A 25,276-nucleotide genomic window follows, 5' to 3' on the forward strand; every position below is an offset into this window, starting at 1 on the left:
GTAGTTTAGTTTTGTTATTGTTTGTCACCTGTACTGAGGTTACAGTGAAAAGTTTTTGTTTTTTTTGTTATGTCCTATCCAGTTAGCAGAAAGTCTATATATGATTACAATCGAGCTGTCTGCAGTGGCCAGATACAAAATGAACGGAATAACGTTTAGTGCAAGATAATATCCAGTAAAGTCTGAATAAAGATAATCGGAGGGTCTCCAATGAGGTGGATGTGGTGGGGGGGGGGGGGGTCTGGATCGAGCTCTAGTTGATGATGGGATGGTTCAGTTGCCTGATAACAGCTGGAAAGAAACTGAGAAGAAATGCGGCTCTATGTGAGGCGACCCTAACAAGTGGCGACACGGTGGATCAGCGGTAGAGTCGCTGCCTCACAGCACCAGAGACCCGGGTTCCATCCTGACTACAGGTGCTGCCTGTACAGAGTTTGCACGTTCTCCCCGTGACCTGCGTGGGTTTTCTCCGGGTGTTCTGGTTTCCTCCCACACTCCAAAGACGTGCGGGTTTGTAGATTACACCCAAAAAGCTGGAGTGACTCAGCGGGACAGGCAGCAGTTCCAGGGAAAAGGAGTAGGTGACTTTTCGACGCGAGATTTTATTTTTTCCTTGGTCTGAATTGGCTTCTGTGAAATTGTATATTGGCCCCAGAATGTAGGATAGTGTCTGGTGGGCTGAAGCGCCTGTTTCCACGCACGCTGTATCTCTGAACTCGACTAAGTGGCTGCAACAACAGGCGGTATCAGGTATTGGAGATGATCAGTCATGATCACATCTAATGGCGGTGCTGGCTCAAGGGGCCGAACAGCCTGCTCCTGCAAAAGGATTTGAGTATAAGAGCAAGGAGGTTCTACTGCAGTTGTACAGGCTCTTGGTGATTTAGAAGATTAAGGGGGGGGATCTTATAGAAACTTAGACGTTGGGGATGTCCAGAACAAGGGGTCACGGTTTAAGGATTAGGGGGAAATCTTTTAGGACTGAGATGAGAAAAACATTTTTCACACAGAGAGTGGTGAATCTGTGGAACTCTCTGCCACAGAAGGTAGTTGAGGCCACAGTTCATTGGCTATATTTAAGAGGGAGTTAGATGTGGCCCTTGTGGCTAAAGGGATCAGGGGGTATGGAGAGAAGGCAGGTACGGGATACTGAGTTGGATGATCAGCCATGATCATATTGAATGGCGGTGCAGGCTCGAAGGGCCGAATGGCCTCTACTCCTGCACCTGTGTCTATTGTATCAGCGGGCCGGGCAGCGTGTGTGGTGGGGAAATGCGTGGTGACGTCACGCGACGGGCGAGGGCAGGCGACGTGGTGACACGCCCAGCGTGGTGACGTCACTCAGGCGGGATCCGTCTTCGGGAGATTTAAAACAAGATGGTGGTTCGGGCCCGCGGCGGCGACGGCGGAGGTGAGGAGGGGAGGGGAGCCGGGGTTGGCGTCCCCGGGGCGGGGAGAGTCAGCGGCCTCGGGCCGGCTCTGTGTGTGTGTGTGTAGCGGCTGTGGGTGTGAGCCCGGCCCGGGAGAGTCTTTGTGTAGAGCGGGTCCGGGTACCAGGCGGGCCGGGCCTTTGTGTGGAGCCCCCGGGCCGGGCCTTTGTGTGGAGCCCCCGCGGGCCGGGCCTTTGTGTGGAGCCCCCGGGCCGGGCCTTTGTGTGGAGCCCCCGGGCCGGGCCTTTGTGTGGAGCCCCGGGCCGGGCCTTTGTGTGGAGCCCCCGGGCCGGGCCGGGCCTTTGTGTGGAGCCCCCGGGCCGGGCCTTTGTGTGGAGCCCCCGCGGGCCGGGCCTTTGTGTGAGCCCCCCCGGGCCGGGCCTTTGTGTGGAGCCCCCGGGCCGGGCCTTTGTGTGGAGCCCCCGGGCCGGGCCTTTGTGTGGAGCCCCCGGGCCGGGCCTTTGTCTAGTGCGGGTCCCCGGCCTCTCCTGCCGGGCCGGGCCGGGGAAGGCGCTTTGTCTGCAGCGGCCGCTCCACTCCAGCTTCACTTTGTGCCTCACTCACGGCTGTCTGTCTGTCTGGCGATCGCTGTCCCCGCCCGAGTAGAAACCCTCAGGTCTCGGCCGTGTTTCGTAGTTTGTTTATTCGGGTTTATTATTGTCACGTGTACGGACTGAGGCGCTGCTGTGAAAAAGCTTTTGTTTTGCGAGCGATCAGATCAGATCAGATGCAAATGAGAAGCCCGATCCGAGTACAATGAGGTCGAGCAAAGGGGCATAAATGCCCCAAAAAGAAACGGGCGGAAATATTCACCCGTGGTATTTTTTTCCCCCATTCTAGAAAAAAAAATCATGTGCAGGACTTTTTCAGTTCTTCAGGACGTGTAAAAGACAAGGAAATGGCCTCGATGTGTCACAGTTTTAACATGTATAACATAATGAAACGTGGAATTTTCATACCGTTGTCAATTTGTGTCATAATAATCAGATAATGTCTTGTAACCTGGCTGTTTCTCCAAAATCTTGGGATATGTTCAGTTCACCCAATCCGTGTCGTGTAACACCTCATCTGATACAATGTTCTGCATTTCTGTGAAGTGTTGGCTTAGATTTGTGAACTCCTGAACATAACTCTGCAACACGTTACCAACTGATCCACAACTGTCACTTGTTCTTTTATCTTTGGAGCTATAATATCAGAAAACAAGGTGTAAATTCTTGACAACGTGCTGCAATTAAGCTTTGATGTGGAATCTCAAATTTTACCGCTAATGATTTCCGTTTTATACGGGCAGATCCAGCTTTGCATGAATTGGTTGCTCGTGTCTTACAAGGCATGACTGCATTTCTTGTTTGGGAAGCTATTTAGTACATTTTAATGAAAAATTCAATATAAAGCTAAATACTGAATAATTTGCCTCCCAATGGTATTTCAGTTTAGTTTATTGTCACGTGTACCAAGGTACGGTGAAAATCTCTTGTGTATTTGCTGAAAAGTTTTTATACATTCAAAATGTTAACAACTTTTTTTTTAGTGCTGAAGTAGATTGGTGAGCTGTAACTCTTGTCTTTGTGTGGTGTAGAGGCTTGTCATTAAAGTTTTGCTGTGTTTTACATAACACTGTTTCGTGGTTAAATAGAGAATTTCACTAAGGCATTTACAAGAGTAAGGAAATGGAGTTTGACAATCATGAAAGGTTTATGCATGGAACACTAATGTGTACAGTAATGTTTTTTGAATTCTCATATAACTGGTACCCGGCACCCATGGAAGCTAGAGGAAAATATACTGATTCTGCAGATAGACACAAAATGTTGGAGTAACTCAGCGGGACAGGCAGCATCCCTGGATAGGAGAACAATTTTTCTCACAGAGTGGTGAGTCTGTGGAATGCTCTGCCTCAGAGGGCGGTGGAGGCCGGTTCTCTGGATACTTTCAAGAGGGAGATTAGTAGATAGGGCTCTCAAAGATAGCGGAGTCAGGGGATATGGAGAGAAGGCAGGAACGGGTTACTGATTGGGGATGATCAGCCATGATCACATTGAATTGCGGTGCTGGCTCAAAGGGCCGAATGGCCTACTCCTTTGTCAATTGAATATTGAATCTGTAATTTGGAAGTTGGAAGCTAACGGATGATTAGCACATTGGATAGTGACATGATAAATATTTATGTTTGAATGCTGGAGCTAGGCGATGCAGTTAAACAAATTAGCACCAGGCCTATAACGTCTTTTGTGTCTATTTATAACAACTAAAGTTAGGGAACACTTCCACCATCCATGGCGCCTAAGTTTGAAATGGTAATTGATGTCAGTGTTAACTTTAAAATGTCTGAGTTTTTTTTATTAAAAACGTGTACAAGGTGCGGTGAAAGTATGGATTTTGGTTGTTGGAAATGATGGAATTATATCTGGGGCTGAAATGGCACATTTCTTACTACTAGTTTTTGCAGACTTCAAAATTCTTGAATTAGTGCAGTTAACATGTAGTTAATAGTAAGTATGGTTGTAGGCTGATTAGCAGTATACAAGAAGTATACTTTCTCCTACCTCATAGCCTCCCTTGAATATGGCCTCAGCTGCTTTCCAGCCTTTTTGGACAATATTTTAGATTTCCAGCATCTGCAGATTAACTTTATTTTCATGAATCGGGTAATAATTAGACCTTGTGAGGTTATCCGTTTTGGAGGCACGAACGGGAAGGCAGATTATTATCTGAATGGTGTCAGATTAGGAAAAGGGGACTAACAACAAGACCTGGGTGACCTAGTACATCGGTCACTGCAGGTACAACAGGCAGTGAAGAAAGATAATGGCATGTTGGCCTTCACAACGAGAGGAGTTGAGTATAGGAACAAAGAGGTCCTTCTGCAGTTATACAGGGCCCTGGTGAGCCCACACCTGGAGTATTGTGTGCAGTTTTTGTCTCCTAATATGAGGAAGGACATTCTTGCTATTGAGGGAGTTCAGCGTAGGTTCACCAGGTTCATTCCTGGGATAGTGAAACTGTCATAATAATAATATAATAATAACTTTATTTATAAAGCACTTTAAACAACTGCAGTTGCCACAAAGTGCTGTACATGAGAACTCATGGACAAGAAGTTATTACAAACCATTAAAAACTGTAAAACAAAGGACTATAAAACAGTAAAAATTAAAAGACATTAAAAGCACTAAAAACAGGAGCAATGTCTCAGCCAGTGTCGAAAGCCAGAGAATAAAAATGAGTTTTTAGGGTGGATTTGAAGATGGAAGTTGATGAAAGAATGGAGCGACTGGGCTTGTATTCATTGGAATTTAGAAGGATGAGAGGGTATATTATTAAGGGATTGGAAACGCTAGATGCAGGAAACGATGTTGGGGGAGTCCAGAGCCAGGGACCACAGTTTAAGAATAAGGGGTCGGCCATTTTGAACAGAGATGCGGAAAACGTTTTCACCCAGAGAATTGTGAATTTGTAGAATTCTCTGCCTCAGAAGGTAGAGGAGGCCGATTCACTGGATGCATTCAAAAGAGAGTTAGATAGAGCTCTTAGGGTTAGCGGAATCAAGGGGTATGGGGAGAAGGCAGGAACGGGGTACAGATTGTGGATGATCAGTCATGATCACATTGAATGGCGGTGTAGGGCCGAATGGCCTACTCCTGCACCTTTAGTCTTTGTATTTATGTACCTTAAGTTTAGCACCACTCTCTGCTGGTATACAACAAGAATACAAACTGCTTAAATGAAACAGCATGACATTTGTGCTATTTTTCTGATGAACCGTCTTTTTATTCTGAAGATCAAGGCATTTGAAAAATGTGTCCATGGACTCCCAAAACACATGGCTTGCAAATATGGAATATTATTTCCAGAATATTCAGGTGGTTTAGATTACTAGCAAAAAGGAACACCTTAAAACACTTTAACCATTATGCAAACTGGTACCTTTGCCTTTATTTGGCAAGTACACTTCCATTGGCAGTCATAATTATAGTTAGACAACTTGTATCAAGTTTTGCATTTGATTTACAAATCTGAAAATGTATTGCTTGTAATACCAGAGCATTTTTCATATTGAAAACTGTTCAGCATTTAAATTAGTGGGAAGGAACTGCAGATGTTAGTTTAAACCAAATATACACAAAAAGCCAGAGTAACTCAGATGGTCAGACGGCATCTCTGGAGAAAAGGAATATGATGTTTCTTCAGTTATTCTGCACTGTTCTCTTGCACTTTTAAGATCATTTGATAAGATTAGGGGCTCCTTAACAAAAAATTGCCTTTTAAATTTAAAAAGTGTGTAGCATATCTGCAGATTCCAGTATTTTTGCCAGCTATTTGTGGGTAACATGTTTTTTATTATAGGAGTGTACAGATGTTCCAGATCAGGCCATGTGTATTACCATCATTCTGCATCTGATCCTGTTTCCTGATCGGTACTGAGATTCCAATGTCCCATTGTTTAGAAATCCTCTGGTTTGACAACTGATTCAATGGGGACCCATTCCATCATCCCCTTTAAACTCCAGGAAAACCTGTGTTATTGTGCAATATTTTTAGAAGCTAAAGTGTGTTGGTGTATTAATAGCAGTAATTTCCAGTAGTCTGGACAATCAGCTGGTTGACACTGCCACAGTCCTGAGCCTGACTTGCTGCATATCAGTGGAAAAATAACGTGACTACATTTCATTTGGCATTTTCCCTTTATTTCCACGAGAATATTTGTCAAATCTGAATTATTTTAATAAAGCTGCAGTATTTTACATTTCATTATTATAATAATTTAAATAATGGTTGAAAATATTTGTTATTGTTTGCCCTGTAATGTCAATTCAGGATGTTTGAGCACTAGTGAGGCAACATACCTGGCCTTTGTAGTGCTACCAGGCAGAAAGTTTTGAAAAGGCAAATGTGCCACCATTCAGGTGTCACTTGCCACCTTAAATCGCAGCTCAAGAATCTATATAAACCCAAATGTGGCCCTTCTGTGATTGATGAAAGCTTACCTTGCCCAGGCAGCCTGGTTGCACCGCACATCCGGACACTGTGGGCTTTTGTGCATTCTAGTCCACAATGGAAGAAGTTAATCTGGTTCTTATCTTCCTTTACCAAACACATCTCTGTTAATGAAATACAAATCTTTTCTATTGGAACGCCAGTAAATTTACAGTGTACATCATTAGTGCATTAATGCAGGGGTAATGATATGTTCATTGACTGGTCAAAGTCTTCTTCAAACCTGTTGCATTAATTATCATTTTAATTCTTGGTTACTGGTGGAGTTTTTTTTTGTGCGCCTCTCAAAATGAAAATGCCAAATAAGAACTAAAATCAGATTATTCACTGATGCTGGTTTTCTGGCAAGGACTGTGCTTTAATTGAGATCAAATGCACCTATCCTGCATTGGGATAAAAATCAAGTGGTCTGCATATAGTTTGGAACCAATGGTCTTAAAATCGGCTTTGGAGCCTCTGCAAAGTCAGCGTTATTTCTCCTGTGATGAATGAACTCTTTAACTTGGGATGTCAAATTGCTACAGTAGATCTCACTGCCCCTGTTGAGAAAATGCAGTACACACTTGAGCTAAACCCAAAAGATAAGAGGCGTAGGAAGGAACAGCAGATGCCGGATTAAACCAAATAGAAGGAATGGGTGAGATTTCGAGTCGAGAAGAAGGGACTCTACCCGAGACGTCACCCATTCCTTCTCTGCAGAGATGCTGCCTGTCCTGCTTAGTTACTCCAACTTTTTGTGTGTACATTAAGATGTTGCTTTATGCAGAAATGAACTGATCAATAAATTGTGTGATAATAGTCATGTAAAGTCAAAAAATGGGCCTGTCCCACAGGCGATTAAAAAAAAAAAAAACCCCGTATTTATTTATTTATTTAAAAAAAAAATTACGCCAACTACAGGTGACTAGTTTGTCGCCACATGTTCACCTGTGGTCGCCGTGAGTAGTCTCCGTCATGCAAAAAGTCGTAGCATCTTTCTGGATGCCGCTAATTTTTCAACATGTTGAAAAATTTTAGCCGTCAATGGGTTTGACACCAATGAGCGTAGCTTGCCTTCTCCTGACGTAGGTGGTGTTGTAGGTTGTCGCCAGGATGATGTAGGTTGTTGCTGGCTTTTTGGTGACCTATTACAGTTGCCTAAAAAATTGGCAAGTGGGACAGGCCCAATGTACTTTAAGTTTTTACACTCAGAAATTGCATGGAAATGTCTCTGGAGAGAATGGTGTGTGAATGTTTGATCAAAATCTCTGCACCCTCTAGTGCATCATCCACACAATGTAAACACAGGAAATCTGTTCCAGTGTTTCAGAATGAAAATAGATCTTGTGTCAAATGTAATATTATCCCCTGGTTCAACAATCACCAATGTTTTAAGAATTACGTATTGGGTTTGATCTGTTCACACTTGTCTGGTATTGTTTTAAAATGTTGCAACGTACTTGGAAGTTTAAAAAAATATTTATTCTGTGCAATCAGATATTAGTTCACAATGGTGTATGTCTCTTAATATATATGGAAAATGCTGATGGAATTTGACTCTTGACAAATCACATTCGCGCAGTCCACCTGAACCAACCTGATCTCCCGGTTGCTAAACACTTTAATTCTCCTTCCCATTCCCACACAGACCTTTCTGTCCTAGGTGTCCTCCATTATCAGAGTGAGGCTAAATGCAAATTGGAGGAACAGCATCTCATATTCTTCTTGGGCAGCTTACAGCCCAGTGGTATGAATATTGATTTCTCTAACTCCAAGTAACCCCAGCATTCCCTCTCTCTCCATCTCTCCCCCACCCAGTCGCACCAGCTTCTTGTTTTCACCCAACAATGGCTAACAATGGCCTATTTCCTTTATCATCGTCACTTTTTTTTGCACATCTTTCATTCATTGCTCTTTATCTCTCTATATCATTGTCTGAAGAAGGGTCTCGACCTGAAACGTCATCCATTACTTTGTCTCCAGAGATGCTGCTTGTCCCACTGAGTTACTCCAGCTTTTTGTGTCCACAAAGTTATGCATTTTGTGAAATTAAATCAGGGCAAGAGTGTTGTGGAACCAGAGACCTAGGGATATAGTGCTGGAGCACAGGAGTATAATGGGTATTCCTTATTCTCACCAAGAGGTATGGTCACTGCCTTTTCCCAATGTAAGGTCATATAGAACTAGAGGATGTAAATGTTCAGGTGAGGGGAAAGATTTAAGGACCCGAGGGTGTCTTTTTAAGAGGGTGTTGGTTATTTGGAACAAAGTGCTAAAGGAAATGGCAGAAGCAAGTACAATGATATTGTTTAAACGACTATTTGGACATATTCATTTGCTCGTTTGCTATGTCGCTCTTCAGGAAAGGTTTAGAATTATCTTAAAATTGAATCTGAATCATGAATAGAAGGATTGGGCCAAATGCATGCATATGATATTGGCTGAGGAAGGCCCATTGGTCATCGTGGATGAGTTGGGCTAACTCACCCGTGCTGTACAATACTTAATACTTACAATATTTAATTTTAATATAGAAATATTTAAGTGTGAGCATTTCACTTAGAAATTGTTTTGTTCTGTACTTTTGCGCCCTCGAGTCAGATGAATGTTTCTGTATTTGTAATCCTGTTCACCATAGTTTCTGGGTTATCGTGTATAATTGGCATTTGGTCCTTGTCAGTTTCCCCCCATCGCACAAGGTTATCTCCTTGTCAATTACTTCAGCTAACATCTACTTTCAAATTAGCATGTGGCACATAATGTAGTTTTTCATCATCTGCTCATCAACCCAAACACACGCTAGTAATCTCCACGATGTCAAGCCTGATGAATGTTTTGTCTGGTTTATGGCAGGTATGTAACATTGCCAATTCAATGTCACTATTGGCTTCCCTTCCTTTGTTCCCCATGCCCACGTCCCACTTTACATATTCCCTGCAATCCTTTGGTGGACTATCCGGCCCACGGGCTTATTCTGGACATTATTTTATTTAGTTACACAGCTGGTATTTATTCTCCACTGTGCTGAATCTCCTTTAATTCCATTTGTTCCCACTTTATTTTTCTGCTTTTCATAGAAACATAGAAAATAAGTGCAGGAGTAGGCCATTCGGCCCTTCGAGCCTGCACCGCCATTCAATATGATCATGGCTGATCATCCAATTTTCACATTCATCCTGGCGTAATTTAGATTTTTTTTACTAAATAATTGAATATTTGGTTGTAGCCATTGCCTCACTTTTCATTTGTCCGTGGGTGATGCACGACCAACATTGGTGTACGCTTGCTTTGTTCTCCATCTTGTCACCTAGATGGTTTAGTTAGATTTTGAATTGCCATTTTCATTGAGTTCTTTCACGATAGCAGGAGTGAAATGAGAATGTGGCCGGTGTGTTTTGGAACACGAATGACGCTGGCTGCCATTTTGAGACAGTGCCCCTTATAGATCCCTGCAATGGTGGGATGGTCAGTACCTGTGAAGAACTGGGTAGTGTGCATAATTCTCACCACTAGACTAACATTGATGAAGACGGGTTTATGGATCCTCAGCCTTCCTCAAGTCAACAATCAGTCCCTTGGTTTTACTGTTGTTGGGAACAAAGCAGTTCTTGCATCATTCAATCAGACGATCGATCTTCCACTTATACACTTGATGTCAGCGAAGAAGGGTCGCGATCCGAAACGTCACCATTCCTTCTCTCCAGAGATGCTGCCTGTCCCACTGAGTTACTCCAGTATTTTTGTGTTTGTCTTCAATTTAAAATTGGAGTTGGAACTGTTTGTTTACAGTCATGGCTATAGATTCAGTAGAGAAGGGGGCTGAGTGTACAGCCTTAAGGTGCTGATCGTCATTGAGGAGGAAGTGTTGCTGCCTATCTGTACCAATTGTGTTTTGTTGACAAAGCCCATGTCCCAAAAGACCAGAGTTGCAAAGGGATGGACAGAGATAATTCTCTGAGCTCAGGAACAAGGTTAGAACGGATGATGGTATTGAACACCGAGCTGTAGTCTATAAACAACAGCCTGCCGGCTGTGTTTTTATTGCCCCGAGTGGTTCGATACAGAGTGGTCAGCCAGTGAGATAGCATACTCTGTTGATCTATTGTGGTGATAGGCAATTTATAATGGGTCCAGGTTCTTGCTAAGGTAGGAGTTGATGTGCACCAAAGCACTTAATCAGCATGGACGTTAGTGCCATCAATCTGTCTGAATACCCATAGAACATGAAGTACAGCACAGAAACCAGCCCTTTGGCCCACTGTGTCCAATTGAAACATTTTTCTTTCGATTTACCTCCACAGATACTGCCTGACTTGCTGAGTTCATTCAACACTTTTTTTTCTTCTCTTGAACTACTAATTCCTGAGCCTGCAGTTCATTTGAAATTGAAGCCATTGTTTAATTTTGGTATGCAAGTTCTTTTTGCATGCTTGCTATTTGCACCTTATACGGTGTCATTTTTAGAGGTGTTTGTGCAAATTTTCTCCTGAGAGCCCAGTGTTTTCAGTTCGGGTAAAATTTTGGGGTATTTGCAACAAAGGTGACTGGAGTCCAGGATCTGAGATTTTAAAAGTTTAATTTTTAAGCCGCAAAGCATTTTGCACATTCGTCAGATTTGATGTGGCATAGTCTCCGATTTAAGACAATATTAGACTAACATATTGAGATGTTACCTTTCAATAATTTAAACTCCTGAACTATTTCAACTTTTCTCCTGGTTTCTTGAACACTGCTGACTTGTGGCCAAATAGTGATCTGGATGTTACACACTAATGATCATGTATGGTGGTTTGTATGGCCCTTAGGATGAGGTGGAGTTAGAAACTGACCAGCATCATGGCGATTTCCATCTATGTCAATGGTAAAGGAAGCATTGTGAAATGATGAGGAAAATTAGTATCATGGTGAATTACTTAATGTTATGTTAAAACTCGGATAATCCATTATCTTATTTTATTCCTAAACCCTGGTGGTTTGGAATCTGGCGCCTTGGTTGGTCTGGGATGTGAGCCACAGGTCCAGAGTACATGTGGGAGGGGCCGGTGGAGGCAGAGGTCCAAATGTGGCTGCAGCCAGGGGTCAGGAACATGCAGCTGGAAGAGACGAGCCCCATTTCCTGTTCCCTTTCAACTCAAGTATTTCACTGGAAAATGTATTGTTCTAAAAAGGGGGGGTGGGGGGGGATGTGTTTGGGTATTAATAAGGGGAATGTCTAGTCGTCTGGATTGTTGGTGTTTTATGTACCGGCTGTAACCTGTACTACTTCAGTGCAGTGATTTTATACTCCAACAAGATCACTGCTCAGCCTCCTGCACTCCAAGGAATGAAGTCTCTGCCTGCCCCACCTCCCTATAGCTCAGGCTGTTGAGTCCTGGCAACATCGTCGTAAATATTCTCTGCACTCTTTCAAGAATAACAACATCCTTCCTATAGCAGGAATCTTGTTTTTTTTTTTTTTAAATTGCTGGAGGTTGGAGAAGTGGTATGGCGCTGGTCTTTTGTATAAATGGTGGCAAATTGCAACTTAAAAAAACAAAAAAAAGTTATATCTATTGCACAAAAGTTGATCACGATGGCCTTCTGAGTCTCTGGTCTTTTGTGACTCGTACGTTTATAAAAAAGTGCTGTCAGCATGTTATTCCCTCTGTCTTGCAAGTGTGTATTTATAACCCGAAAGGATGTAATTGGTGGGATTTGTCCACAAGTGCATGCAAAGCTATTAGTTGGATTCTGTGCTGCCAAATGAGCATTTTGAGGTGTTTGCCAAAGGTCAGTGCCACCACAATGTATTCAAACATTCTCAGCCGTACACCAAACATTTTGTGTATTTTTACAATTGTTACCTTCATTTGTCGTTCACTATCGTGCACTGAAAACTCTGAAACCGATGGGGTGAATTGTAATTAACTGCTATTTTTGTTTTCTACACAGGAACATTTAAAAACAAATTATGAAAAAGCTGTGTAGAAATTCCAGACTCTGAAGATAACTGTGTCGTGTGTTTATACCACCTAACACAGCTAATGTTTTCTCCTGATCAAGAAAATCTTTCTTCATCCACAAAAGCACCCATTAAATATGGAGAAATCATTGTGTTAGGGTAAGTATGTGTAATTTGAAGAAGGGTAGGGGGATTGGTAAAATAAACGATGATTTAAACTTTCTGCTGTGGAAACTTTCAAATTCAAATTTCAAATTTATTTTGTCACGTACACCTAGGTATAGTGAAATTCTTTTTGCCATGCAGCACATTAAAAAAAGAATACAACATGACAGTAATAGACAGTTTCAACATCAAAACATCCCCCCACAATGGTTCCCATTGTGGGGCAAGGCACAAAGTCCAGACCCATCCCCATGTCCACCCATAGTCGGGCCTCCTTACTCGGGACCGTGGCTTCCGGAGCCGACAGGGCCGCGCTGAATGGAGCTCAACTGGCGATCCCATCAGGAGATCCCAGGCTCCCGATGGAAACTTCAGCGCCGCCGCCAGCAGCCGCTCCACAGACCAGCAGCTCCGCAACGGACCCAGCTCCAGTTACCGGAGTTTCAGCGAAGTCACCGCCAGCCCCGCAATGGCGCTCCAGCGCTGCACCGCCGTCCTCCGACCCGCAGCTCCACCGTCACCGATGCCGAGCCGGTACCGCTGTGTGGCACTTCACTTGTTATGAGGTAGAGCCACCTCCAAGCTTTGAGATCCTCCACCTGGCCACTGCCCAAACTCTTAATGTCTCATTTGACCCAGCATCAATTTCATGGATTGCACCCACAAAAAGCAGGATGATTTCAGAGGGTTAAAATTGTCTCGTGGACAGCTTTATTCCATTTTAATTTTGATCTTGAAGGTTTTCATCAGTTTAAAAATCTAGTATTACCATTAGCATCTTTTAACCCACAATAAATGATGCTACACTTTGTAATTTATTAATATTAAATTCAGAGATGATTTTGAAGTAAACCCGTTTAGTAATGTTTAAAGCCTCAAGTTTTGCGAGGTAAGATTGGAGATATTTTCATTTAAGTTGACTATTTTGAAAATAATCCAGCATTAAGCAATGGCAGAAACTTAATGGTGGTTCTGGTGATGAACTATTTCTACATCAATGGCCAAATAAAGGTTCAAAGTTAAAGCATGGTGTACTGAGGGGGGATCGTATAGAAACTTACAAAATTCTTAAGGGGTTGGACAGGTTAGATGCAGGAAGATTGTTCCCGATGTTGGGAATGTCCAGAACAAGAGGTCACAGTTTAAGGATAAGGGGGAAATCTTTTAGGACCGAGATGAGAAAAACATTTTTCACACAGAGAGTGGTGAATCTGTGGAATTCTCTGCCACAGAAGGTAGTTGAGGCCAGTTAATTGGCTATATTTAAGAGGGAGTTAGATGTGGCCCTTGTGGCTAAAGGGATCAGGGGGTATGGAGCGAAGGCAGGTACAGGATACTGAGTTGGATGATCAGCCATGATCATATTGAATGGCGGTGCAGGCTCGAAGGGCTGAATGACCTACTCTTGCACCTATTTTCTATGTTTCTATGTACGCCTCGTGTTATTGTCAACAGATCCCATTTGCAGCTGATCTAGCTGCCAGATTTATGTAAAAGCATTAGATTTTCCTTCAGTAATGAGCAGAATAGTCATTTGTAAAGAACAAATAGACAAGTTAGTATTTTACAGTTGGAGAGAAAGTGTGCACTCTATTTTCCTACCCTCAGCCCATCAACCCTTCCCCTCCCGTATATTACAGTTGTCGTTGAATTTGTTGAATAGCTGGCATGGTTTTGCTAGTCTGCCACATCTATCAAAACCATCAGCCTCTCGAATGTCCACACTGCTCTGCCTGTTTAAACCCGGTTCCTGGAGTTGGACTAGCTGCATTGCATCAAGCCTCCTATGTGGGGTTTTTTCTCCCACCTTTATACATTGGTATATGAAGATCTCAGTGTGTTGATCAAGCCGAGTCATACAGCATGGAAACAGATCATTCATCCCAACTCATCCATGTCAAATAAGATGCCCCAACCAAACTAGTCCCATTTGACCCATATTCAGCTAAACCTTTCCAATCAATGTACCTATAGAAATGTTTGAAACTGTTGTTGTACCTACATCAACTACTTCCTCTGGCACCCCATCCATTTAACAACCACGCTCTTTGTGTCCCTCTGGTTCCTATTAAATCTTTCCCCCACACCTTAACTTGGGCCCTCTTGTTCTTCATAGTTCTTGAAACCTATGCCCTCTAGTTCTAGTATGGTCTTTTTTTCTAAAGTCTCGATTGTAAGACCAAAGAAGAAAGTTATTTCCGTGTGCTTTGAAGCATGTTTACATCTGAAGACTGTTGTCTGGATAAGTTAATGCTCCTATTTAATGTCACACAGATCGTGAGATGAGAGTGTCAGTGTCTTGGCTTAACTCCCAGAACAAATGATTAACAGTCCTTGTACCTTTAAAGTAAATAATCATCCCCAATATTGTATGTGTACGGAAAATAATTCTAGCCATTCACCTTCCTTTCTGCCCACTCATCTAGAAATGTTGCTGTCGTAGATTAATAAACAATGCCATTGTTCCACTGTGCTCCTGCCATCTGCATTAATCCCATGACCCAGCACTAGGCCCTTATCCTTGTAATCCATGTCCGTCTAAATCTCAAACATCGTGATTGTATCTGACTCCAGCGTCACCTCCCTAAAAACCACTGCCACCCACCTCTCCTCAGATCGCCATCACCACCTTCCCCTCACCTTAACCAATGTCATCTTGTTTTTATACCTACCATCTTCTACAATTTGTTTTGGTGGTGGGGGGTTGCATTGCATCTGGATGTTGTAGGTGAAAGACCACCAATACAGGCTTCCTTTCACTTGAATCCATACAGTACATTTGTACTTGTTGCTACAAAAGGTAGTTGTAAATATATACTTCCGTGGAACTCAAATTCTCCTACTTTGTATGGATTGAATTTTGTACTTTGGAGATTTTTCCTCAAAAGCTATTTTCAGATATTGTCCAATTCAATGGTTCAGTAGTCTTTTATTGCCACGTGTACCCAGGTACAGTGAAATTTGAGTTACCATACCAAATTTGATTTAGTCGTATCAAATAAGCAACAAGATACAAAACTACATAAAGATTAAACAAACACCCACCACAGCGGCGTGTGTGAATCCCCAGGGCACACAGCATAAGAGGAGACCCACGGCCACCAGTTTAATGTTGTAAGCACCGAGATCACTGCACTCATGGCACTCCCTCCGAGTCCCCACCAGTGCAGGCAGCACGTCCATCTTGTTTTTGGTGACCTCACGTCGCCCACTGTGATGGAAGGCAAATAACTTTGACTTTCTTTCTCCTTTTCAGACCAAAAACAACAATAGAAGAAATGGATGAGACTGGCTGTTGGCAAAGCTGCTGTTTACGGCGCCACCCGGTGGAGATTGCGCGCACATTAGCATTTTTTTTTTAATGGGGATTTGGTTTAAATCATAATATTTCAAAGTGTATTGTGGCATGAATTTATGACATTCAGAGCACAATGTTCCTGTAAGCCTACCCTGAAAGTTTGGTTGTGTAGGAAGGAACAGCAGTTGCCGCTTTAAACCAAAGGTAGACACAAAAAGCTGGAGTTACTCAGCGGGACAGGCAGCATCTCTGGAGAGAAGAAATGGATCCAGTAGCAGAGCAGGGCGCTGAGCCATAGGTATGGTGCCTGTCTCCCTGAGTTACTCCAGCTTTTTGTGTGAAAGTCTGGTTATTGTTTGGAGATATTTACAGTTGGTTTATGCTCCATCAGGTACAATGGATCTCTGCCAAATGGAGACCGAGGACGAAGAAAAAGCAGATTTGCTTTATTCAAAAGACCAAAACCGAATGGTGTGAAACCGAGCACGGTGCATGTCCACTGCACGCCGCAAGCAGAGAAAGTATGTCTGGCACTTGCCATTTCAAATTGGAAATGTGAACATGTCTTAAATCAAATTGTGCAACTGAGCAAATGAAGCAGAAAGATCAGCTCAAGGCATGTTCGTAGCAAAGTAGAAGAGAGCTTGTTTGATAAATAATAACTGATGGCGAATCGAATGACAAAAACGACATAAAGATTCCAGCTTCTTAAAGTGGTTTGTGGAGACTTATTCCAAATGTGGATGCAGATAAATGTGGATTTAGCAGCGGGTAGAAGATGTGTAACTAACAGTAGCTCGAAGCAAGTGGAAGAAGATGCCTTCATTTAGAGTCCTAGTCGTACAACATGGAAAATGGCCCTTCGGCCTAACTTGTCCATGCCCACCAAAATGCCACACTTGTCCCTTTTGGCCCATATCCCTCTGAGCCTTTCCTACCCATGTATCTGTGCAAGTGTCTAAGTGCTGTATCAGTTTCAACTTCCTCCTCTGGCAGCTTGCTCCATACACCCACCACCCTCTGTGGGGGAAAAAGTTACCTTCGGATCTGTATTAAATCTTTCCCCTCTCACCTTAAACCAATGTCCTTTTGTCTTTGATTCCGCTACCCCTGGTTAAAGACTCTGCATTCACCCTATCTTGCGCCTCAGCCTTCTGTGCTCCAAGGAATAAAGTCCGAACCTACGCAACCTCTCTACAGCTCAGCCCCTCCAGTCCTGGTTACACCCTTGTAAATCTTCTCTGTACTCTTTTCAGCCTAATTCCACCTTTGTGGTTGAGACCATAAGAATAGATAGCCCCGTCAAAAGACATACATTTTCTTTTGAATATATGGGGAAGCTGCCGTGCACTTTCCCCATTGCATCAGATTCTAGTTGGATGGAGGTTGAGAGAGATGCTGCAACTTGTGCTGCCTTTGTGATGTTCTTAGATTGCCACTGATTATCTTACAGCTAAGTAGGAATAATTGTTGCTGTGTTTTGTTCATAAACCTATCTTTAAAATTTGCAGAAGTAAATTTATTTGCTAGAGATGTTTTTTTGTTTTTTTTTAAGTTTCATAATTCTCCTTTCACTGTTTTGTGTAGGCAATAAGCAACAAGGAGCAACACAGTATTTCGTACACACTGTCTCGAGCTCAGACAGTGGTGGTGGAATACACACATGACAACAACACAGATATGTTTCAGGTAACCAGTGTTGCCATTTTTACATAACCTTTAATACACATAGATTTGAAAGTAATCCATCTCGTTTATAATAATCCACTTTTCCTCGGCTCCATAAATGAAGATACTCAAAGAGTTTTGGCACACTTACTTCTTACACTAACAAATTCAACGAAGATCAATTCTGTTAACATTTATTCTGATGTTAACCACAGTATTTCTGTAGTAGCTTGTCGAGAGGAGCTCTCCCTTATTTCCTGGACAATGCCACTCGGTTTGAGATTATCGCGAGTTCAAGTTACATTTATTATCACCTGCACCAATTGGTACAGTGAGATTTGAATTGCCATCTATCTATGAGCATTTTAACAAAACTATTTAAATAGCATACTTTCAATTCTTTGGAATTGAGACAACTTGTTACAGTGCAATCTTGGCATTGCATTTATTGTTTGTACTTACTTGCATCATACAGTACGGAAAGGCCCTTCAGCCCAATTCATCCATGCTACCCATAATGCCATATCTCAGCTAGTCCCACTTGTCTGCAACTGTCCCATATCCTTGTCCAAGTGTCTTTTAATTGCTGTTATGCCTCAACTACCTCCTCTGGCAGCTCGTTCTATATCAGCCTCTGAGTGAAAAAGTTGTCTCTATGATTTTGTCTTGCATCTAGTTCGTCTCACTGTAAACACTATTTCTCACTATATGTCCACTTATTTTTAATTCCCCTGCCCTGGATAAAAGACTGCATTCACTCTATTCCCCTCATGATTTTATAGCCCTCTAGAAGATCATCTCTCAGCTTACTGTGTTCCAAGGAATAAACGCCTTGCCTGCACAAATATGCAACAAATATAATGGGTAGTTCCTCCAGAATTAAATGTGGTTTCAGTTCACAAAATCTTAAGCATTCTGAGCAAGCTATTGTATCATATTTTGGGCTAATTACAAATTACTGTATTTTCCGGCATCCAAGACGCTATTTTTTAACTCTAAAATAAGGCCCGGAAATTTACCTGCGTCTTGGAGGCCGAAGGTTAGGCCGAGCAATGCCACTCTCGTAGCGACTGCTCCGCAGAACCTGCCATGCCATCGACCCTGGAACTGTGTGAAGTGGGAAGCGGCTGTGAAAGGACAGTGCCGTTGAGGGTGGGGGGGGAGAGAGAGAGAGAGAGTGGGGAGAGGATAGTGTGTGGGGAGTCTGGCCCGGGCCAGCATGGCCTGGGCTGCCCAAAGTAGTAAACTTGGCTGGGCCGCCAGGGTTAAAGTTGCAGGGAGGGCGGGAGCGTTGAGGAGGAGGGGGTCGGGGATCATGCCAGCAACTCACTCATTCAACGCTCCAGGCACGGAGCCACTGCATTGTGGCCAGGGAGGGAAGTAGCTCGGGACCGGACAGCGGAACCAGCCACCACCTCAGCACCATCTGCCGGCCTGCCCGCCAGCCAGCCAGCCACGGTGTCCTACGGCACAGGCGCAACCGGTAGAGGTGGTGGGGTGCGTCTTCATTGCTGAGAAATACGGTACTTAAAATTTATGATAAATTTGAACAAAGTGATATGGAAGAGGAATTAAGTTTATTTTCACCAGTAATTTCAGAGTTAATGAAAATTAATTTTGAAGTTAGATTTTTGAATCCCTTCAGTCATGGTAACCAATCCTGTGTGTGTGTGTTACACCTGATAAGCAATGTGGACAGATGCCAAGTGGACATGCCATAGAGATGTAGGAGGAAGATCTAGTCTCTGTTGCTTCCAATGTCTCCAATGGAAAACATGATCTAACAAAGGGGAGGTGGGGTGGTGGAGAGCAGCAGTATATTGTATATCGGTAAAATTCTGTTGCTCATCCACTGTGCATGGAGAACCTTTGAAGCTTCTCAATTATTTCTTCCCACCAAATGTGTTCCTTGTGTGTGTTTTGAACTTGAGAAATTCCAGCTATGGACACTACATTCAAGAAAATGCAATATTGTACCAGTTTGTTCAAATGGCCCACATTGCAATTAAAAAAAAAACTAAGGTTTAATAATTTTTCATGGATAATGTAATCCTGTACATTGGCAAGACAAAGCATCTTGCTGAACACTTGCGCTCGGTCCGTAAAGCCCTGTGTGATCTCCCGGTTACTAACCGCAAACTCCCCCTCCCATTCCCGCTCCCACACTGACTTTTCTGTCCTGGGCCTCCTCCATTGCCAGAGTGAGGCAGTATGAAACTTAAAGGAACACCCCCTCATTTCGCTTGTAAGAACGTTGAATTCTCTCATTTTAGGTAACTTTTACAAACTCTCCCCCTTCCTCTTTGCTCCTTCTCCACAACTCAAATGTTTAGCGAACAAGAGTAATCAATAGTTGAGATCCACCACTTCACCTTTGTACGTGAACTGCTCAGAGGTGATCTATAGGCTACCATTGGGATTCAGACAAACTTTAGACTTTGCAGATGGAAAGTACTTATAACAAAGTGGATTTATCTGTGCCGTTGCTCCTCATTAGATTGGCCGATCAACTGAAAGTCCGATTGATTTTGTGGTGACGGACACAGTTCCAGGAAGCCAGAGTAATGCCGACACACAATCTGCTCAGAGCACCATATCCAGATTTGCATGTCGGATTATATGTGAAAGAAGTCTTCCCTACACTGCTCGGATATTTGCAGCTGGATTTGACTCATTCAAGAATATATTCCTCGGGGTGAGTTCAGATGGACAAAAGCTGACTGTAACCTTTAGATTCACAGTCGTTTGGCCCCAATGAACGCTCAAATTGTTTTCTTTCCACCTTTCAGGAGAAGGCTGCCAAATGGAAAACTTGCGATGCTCAGATGGACGGTTTAACCACAAACGGCGTGCTGGTGATGCACCCCAGGCTCGGCTTTACAGAGGATTCCAAACCAGGGGTCTGGAGGGAGATATCCGTTTGTGGCAATGTCTTTACTTTGAGAGAAACTAGATCAGCACAGCAACGGGGAAGAATGGTAGGATTCAAGCAATGTTAACGTTAGCACGGATATTTTAAGCCTGGCATTCAAGGGCAGTATTTCAAATTCAAACTATCCTCAATTGTATGAAAGCTTTGTACTTTAAATTGTGTGGAATTAATATACTTTGAATATAATTAGTGATTGAACAAATAGCATTTGCTGTCTATTTGGAAGGTTTGGAGACATTCCCTACATGAGCAAAGCTACTCTTATTTACATGTGAAGTGTCTGATTGTTATGTTGCTTTATGCTGAGATTGGCCACATGTAGGCCAGTACGTTCTACTTGCTATTCTACCTTCTAGCCTACCTTTGATTTAAACCAGCATCTGCTATTATTGATCTACTCCATTGATGATTTGAATTAATGATCGCTCCAGTTTTGTTATGACGTATAGTTTGGAACTTTATGCACTGTACCTTTTGCATCATGAGTAAATATAATATAATTAGGTAGGTAGATGTGGATAAAGCACGAAATTTAGAAGATTGAGGGGGGGTCTTCTAGAAACTTACAAAATTCTTAAGGGGTTGGACAGGGTAGATGCAGGAAGATTGTTCCCGATGTTGGGGAAGTCCAGAACAAGGGGTCACAGTTTAAGGATAAGGGGGAAGTCTTTTAGGACCGAGATGAGAAAAACATTTTTCACACAGTGGTGAATCTGTGGAATTCTCTGCCACAGAAGGTAGTTGAGGCCAGTTCATTGGCTATATTTAAGAGGGAGTTAGATGTGGCCCTTGTGGCTAAAGGGATCAGGGGGGTATGGAGAGAAGGCAGGTACAGGATACTGAGTTGGATGATCAGCCATGATCATATTGAATGACAGTGCAGGCTCGAAGGGCCGAATGGCCTACTCCTGCACCTAATTTCTATGAGTTTAGTTTGTCTTCAGCTGCAGCCATATAGCTGCCATTACTTGTTCTTCTGGGACAGTTTCACTAGATATGGAGGGATTTGGGGATGAGCAGGCTGAGGAGATTAGTTTATCTTGGCATTGTGTTTGGCACGAGACTTTGTGGGCTGAAAGGGCTGTACCTGTGATGTGCTGTTCTATTACCTATGGTGCTTGATCTCCACAGAGTTTCAAACTAGCAAGATTTTATGCCTTCAGGAAGAAAATTGTTGCAGGAGATATTTTGAAAGTCTATCACCATAGGTATGTTAGGGAAAAGATGGGTTTAGAGAGATATGGACCAAGTGCAGGCGGGTAAGACTGGTGTAGATGGGGCATGTTGGTCGGCATAGGCAAGTTGGGCCTAAGGGCCTGTTTCCATGCTGTTTGGTTCTAACTCTAAGATTTCAATAATACCAACTGGTTATGTGATATTCTCTCGATTACCTCTGAAGAGCTCCAACTCTTAAACGGTTGGGGAAAGGTAGATGTGTAGCCACATCTCTTTTTCTTCCCCCACCCCCAAAATCCAGCTGGGGTTAATTGTGCCAAGTGTAGGTACACTTGGTACCCGAGCTTGCTTGTAGGCTGTTCACCAGTGAGGGTGGGGTTTGTTTTTAAATCTTGTCTTCAGTTTCAGACATTCCGTTAAGATACAAACATTTTTGCCATGAGCAGACGTGATTTATTGTAACTTGAGTTTTTGATTCTCTCTTTATCCTCTCAGGTTGAGAATGAAAGCAATGTTCTGCAGGACGGCTCTCTAATAGATCTCTGTGGAGCAACACTACTTTGGCGCACTGCAGAAGGACTTGCTCACACTCCTACGGTGAAGCACCTGGAAGCCCTTCGGCAGGAGATAAATGCAGCCAGACCACAGTGCCCAGTTGGATTTAATACACTTGCCTTCCCCAGCATGAAGAGGAAAGACGTGGATGAGAAGCAGCCGTGGGTGTATCTTAATTGTGGACACGTACACGGTTACCACAACTGGGGAAACAAGGATGAGAGGGATGGAAAAGAGAGAGAGTGCCCCATGTGCCGATCACTAGGCCCATACGTTCCTCTCTGGTTAGGGAGTGAGGCTGGATTTTACGTTGATGCGGGACCTCCAACCCATGCGTTCAGCCCGTGTGGACATGTATGCTCAGAGAAGACTACCACCTACTGGTCCCAAATCCCCCTCCCCCACGGCACTCACACTTTCCATGCAGCCTGTCCTTTCTGCTCTACTCAGCTCACTGGGGAACAAGGATATGTTCGACTCATTTTCCAGGGACCTCTTGATTAAGGACGTGATTTTATTAACTGGTGGGTAAACTGATAGTAGAAAGACATTTGATATCTTTCAGAATTATAAGCTAGTTTTCTACATTGAATTCCATGGGTTTTGGATTTTGTCTGTTCTGGGACAACCTGAATTGTCTCGTCCTTTGAGGAAAGCAACCTAATTTTTTTGTGATGTTGCCTTTGAGACGGGTTTTGATAAGTTTGCATTTGTTAAAACGAGTATTTTGAAATACAAAATTTTCTTTCCCAAATATTAAAAAAAAAAAAAGTGCACATCACATTGAACCGATTCACAGACACAAGATGATTAATCCTGAGTTGTAACTGGGTGAATAGATCTGTTGCAATTTGATCTCCTCCACCCTTTACAACGGAGAGGTTATTCCCATTCAATACAGTTTAACCTGTTTCAACACTCTGCAGAACACTTTGAACGTTAAAATGTAGGAGCTTGAAATGTGTGGTTTCTGACTTTGCTCAGTCATTGTAACCATGACTGGTGGTGACTCTGGCTATGTATGAAGGAGTCTGTCGTTTGTTTCCTGTGGAATAACTATATTTCTAAAGAATATTGGCAGGTTTCAATTGTGGGTAATATCAGAAGAATTTCATCAGCTGAGCACAGATAAGCTTGAGATAAATGTATTTCTTTCGGACCCGAGTGTTTTGTTGATAAATGTCCATAGGCGCAAAGAGAAGAAGGAAATTGGGAACATGAAATATTTAGTAGTTCTTTATCGCAACATCCATAATATGCCAGGTGGATTTCACCATAAAGGTAGTTCTCTGCATCTAAGTGCATTGAACATTTTGGAATGAGAACGCCCTGGTGCCAAAATGATTTCCGGTGGATGACTAATGTGACCACTTTTTACAACATGTACACCATCGGAATATAGTAAATTGTTTACACAAGTTGACCTGCTAAACACCTGTTTCTCTCCAGTAACTGACGATGTGCAAAGCTGGCTTATTTTGCTGTACAGCAGCTTGCGTTCTGTAGGATCTTTTGTACTAAATTATTGCCTGTAATGTATGTAGCTTTAGACATTTGTAGGGATTACTTAGCATATGTGGAATGCTAACCTTTAAAGCGTATTAAGTCTTGATTTTTGTGAAGTAATATTAAATAGCAATGTGCAAAACTGCTCTTTGATTTTGGTCATCTACATTGTATTCTGAGCAAAGATCTTCTGTCCCTTTTTTATTCAGTTTATTGTACATAATCTTGAACTATTATGACAAAAGAACCTAGAAAACAAATTGGATATTGGTATTAACAAACCTATTAATCATAAGAGAGGGTTTGCTGAGGGGAGGAAGTCAAATATCCCATTTGATTTTGTTATAATCTTTTTATTCTGCTGGCTATTCCCCATGCATCTCCAATTACACCAGGGCAGAAAGTGTGGTAAGAGTGCTGGTATTATAACGCTATGGCTCTGACTGTATTACTGACTGTGCATTAAACTCTCAGGATTTAAGTAGTGATTTATTACCACTTTATCATTCTACTTGAGCAGATATTTGAATGCTGATTTTTTTTGATTTTTTTTTGTGATACAAATGAATAAAGCAGAAACACAGTTACAATCATTTACTTGTTCCATGGGGAAAATAAAACTTCCTTTGATTTGGATTGACTTTGGTATCTCAACCATCCACCAATATTCAGCAGAGAAATGTTATTTTGCATTTAGAATTCATTTAACTGGACCTGACAGCAAATATCCACTTGCAAGTTGTTCCATGCTGCTTAAGGGATACTTGATCTTTGACAAGACAGTTTTGTTTGGTGCTAATTTGATTCTGGGAGAATGCAATCCTTGGAACTCGGTAATCTGAATCAATTCTTGCCATGGTGTTGGCTGCAGTATTGAAGCTATGGGACCTGCCCAGCTCCACCTGGAGGCATGGAGGTTGTCTGAACACAGCAGAGGAGTTTGTGGGCAGATGTTAACAGACATGGTGGAATCTTGGTGTGATATTCTGATAGGCCATTGAACAAGTCAAGTGTGTTTAAACATAGAAATTAGGTGCAGGAGTAGGCCATTCGGCCCTTCGAGCCTGCACCGCCATTCAATATGATCATGGCTGATCATCCAACTCAGTATCCCGTACCTGCCTTCTCCATACCCTCTGATCCCCTTGGCCACAAGGGCCACATCTAACTCCCTCTTAAATATAGCCAATGAACTGGCCTCAACTACCCTCTGTGGCAGAGAGTTCCAGAGATTCACCACTTTTTTTTGCCAGCAATAGGACAATTAAACTTTGTAAATGCTTAACAGGCCAATTATTGATTATATGATTCATAAGTTAATAATCCGTAATACTGGGTAACCAGACCATAATAATGCATAACCAAAGTACATGGTGCAATCAAAATAAAGTCCATCGACTACTTTAATTGTTGAGGTTAGTGTTGTGCACTGTTCGAGCCTGATGGTTGCTGGCAGTAAAGCTGTTCTTGTACCTGGAAGTCACGGTTTGAAGGCCTTATACTCCCTTACCATTTGTGGTGGTGAGATCATTGTACCTGTGGGATGAGAGGGTGGCCTTTGTGGATACATTTCCTTTTGCCTTCCAGGTTTACAGGGTGTGCCTCAGCTAGTGTACTTTAGCCCA

General features: G+C 42.7%; 1 protein-coding gene across 1 annotated transcript; it reads left to right on the plus strand.

The window, feature by feature from the left end:
• The first annotated feature begins 1,301 nt into the window (after positions 1–1,301).
• Positions 1,302–24,132, plus strand: peli1b (pellino E3 ubiquitin protein ligase 1b). Its single transcript, XM_055638867.1, has 7 exons — positions 1,302–1,411; positions 12,342–12,510; positions 16,206–16,335; positions 17,402–17,503; positions 19,980–20,177; positions 20,272–20,460; positions 22,086–24,132. Exons 2-7 carry the CDS (start codon positions 12,434–12,436, stop codon positions 22,647–22,649), a joined length of 1,260 nt encoding a protein of 419 aa, XP_055494842.1. The 5' UTR covers positions 1,302–1,411; positions 12,342–12,433; the 3' UTR covers positions 22,650–24,132.
• The last annotated feature ends 1,144 nt before the right edge of the window (positions 24,133–25,276 follow it).

Source organism: Leucoraja erinacea, chromosome 8, assembly GCF_028641065.1.
Source record: "Leucoraja erinacea ecotype New England chromosome 8, Leri_hhj_1, whole genome shotgun sequence".
In the NCBI taxonomy this organism is placed as follows: domain Eukaryota; kingdom Metazoa; phylum Chordata; class Chondrichthyes; order Rajiformes; family Rajidae; genus Leucoraja; species Leucoraja erinaceus.

Excerpts from the sequence above, each read along its gene's own strand:
- peli1b (XM_055638867.1), top strand. The coding sequence starts at position 12,434 with ATGTTTTCTCCTGATCAAGAAAATCTTTCTTCATCCACAAAAGCACCC. Across the intron at positions 20,178-20,271 it reads TCAAGAATATATTCCTCGGG|GAGAAGGCTGCCAAATGGAA; the intron begins GTGAGTTCAGAT and ends TCCACCTTTCAG. Across the intron at positions 20,461-22,085 it reads CACAGCAACGGGGAAGAATG|GTTGAGAATGAAAGCAATGT; the intron begins GTAGGATTCAAG and ends TTATCCTCTCAG.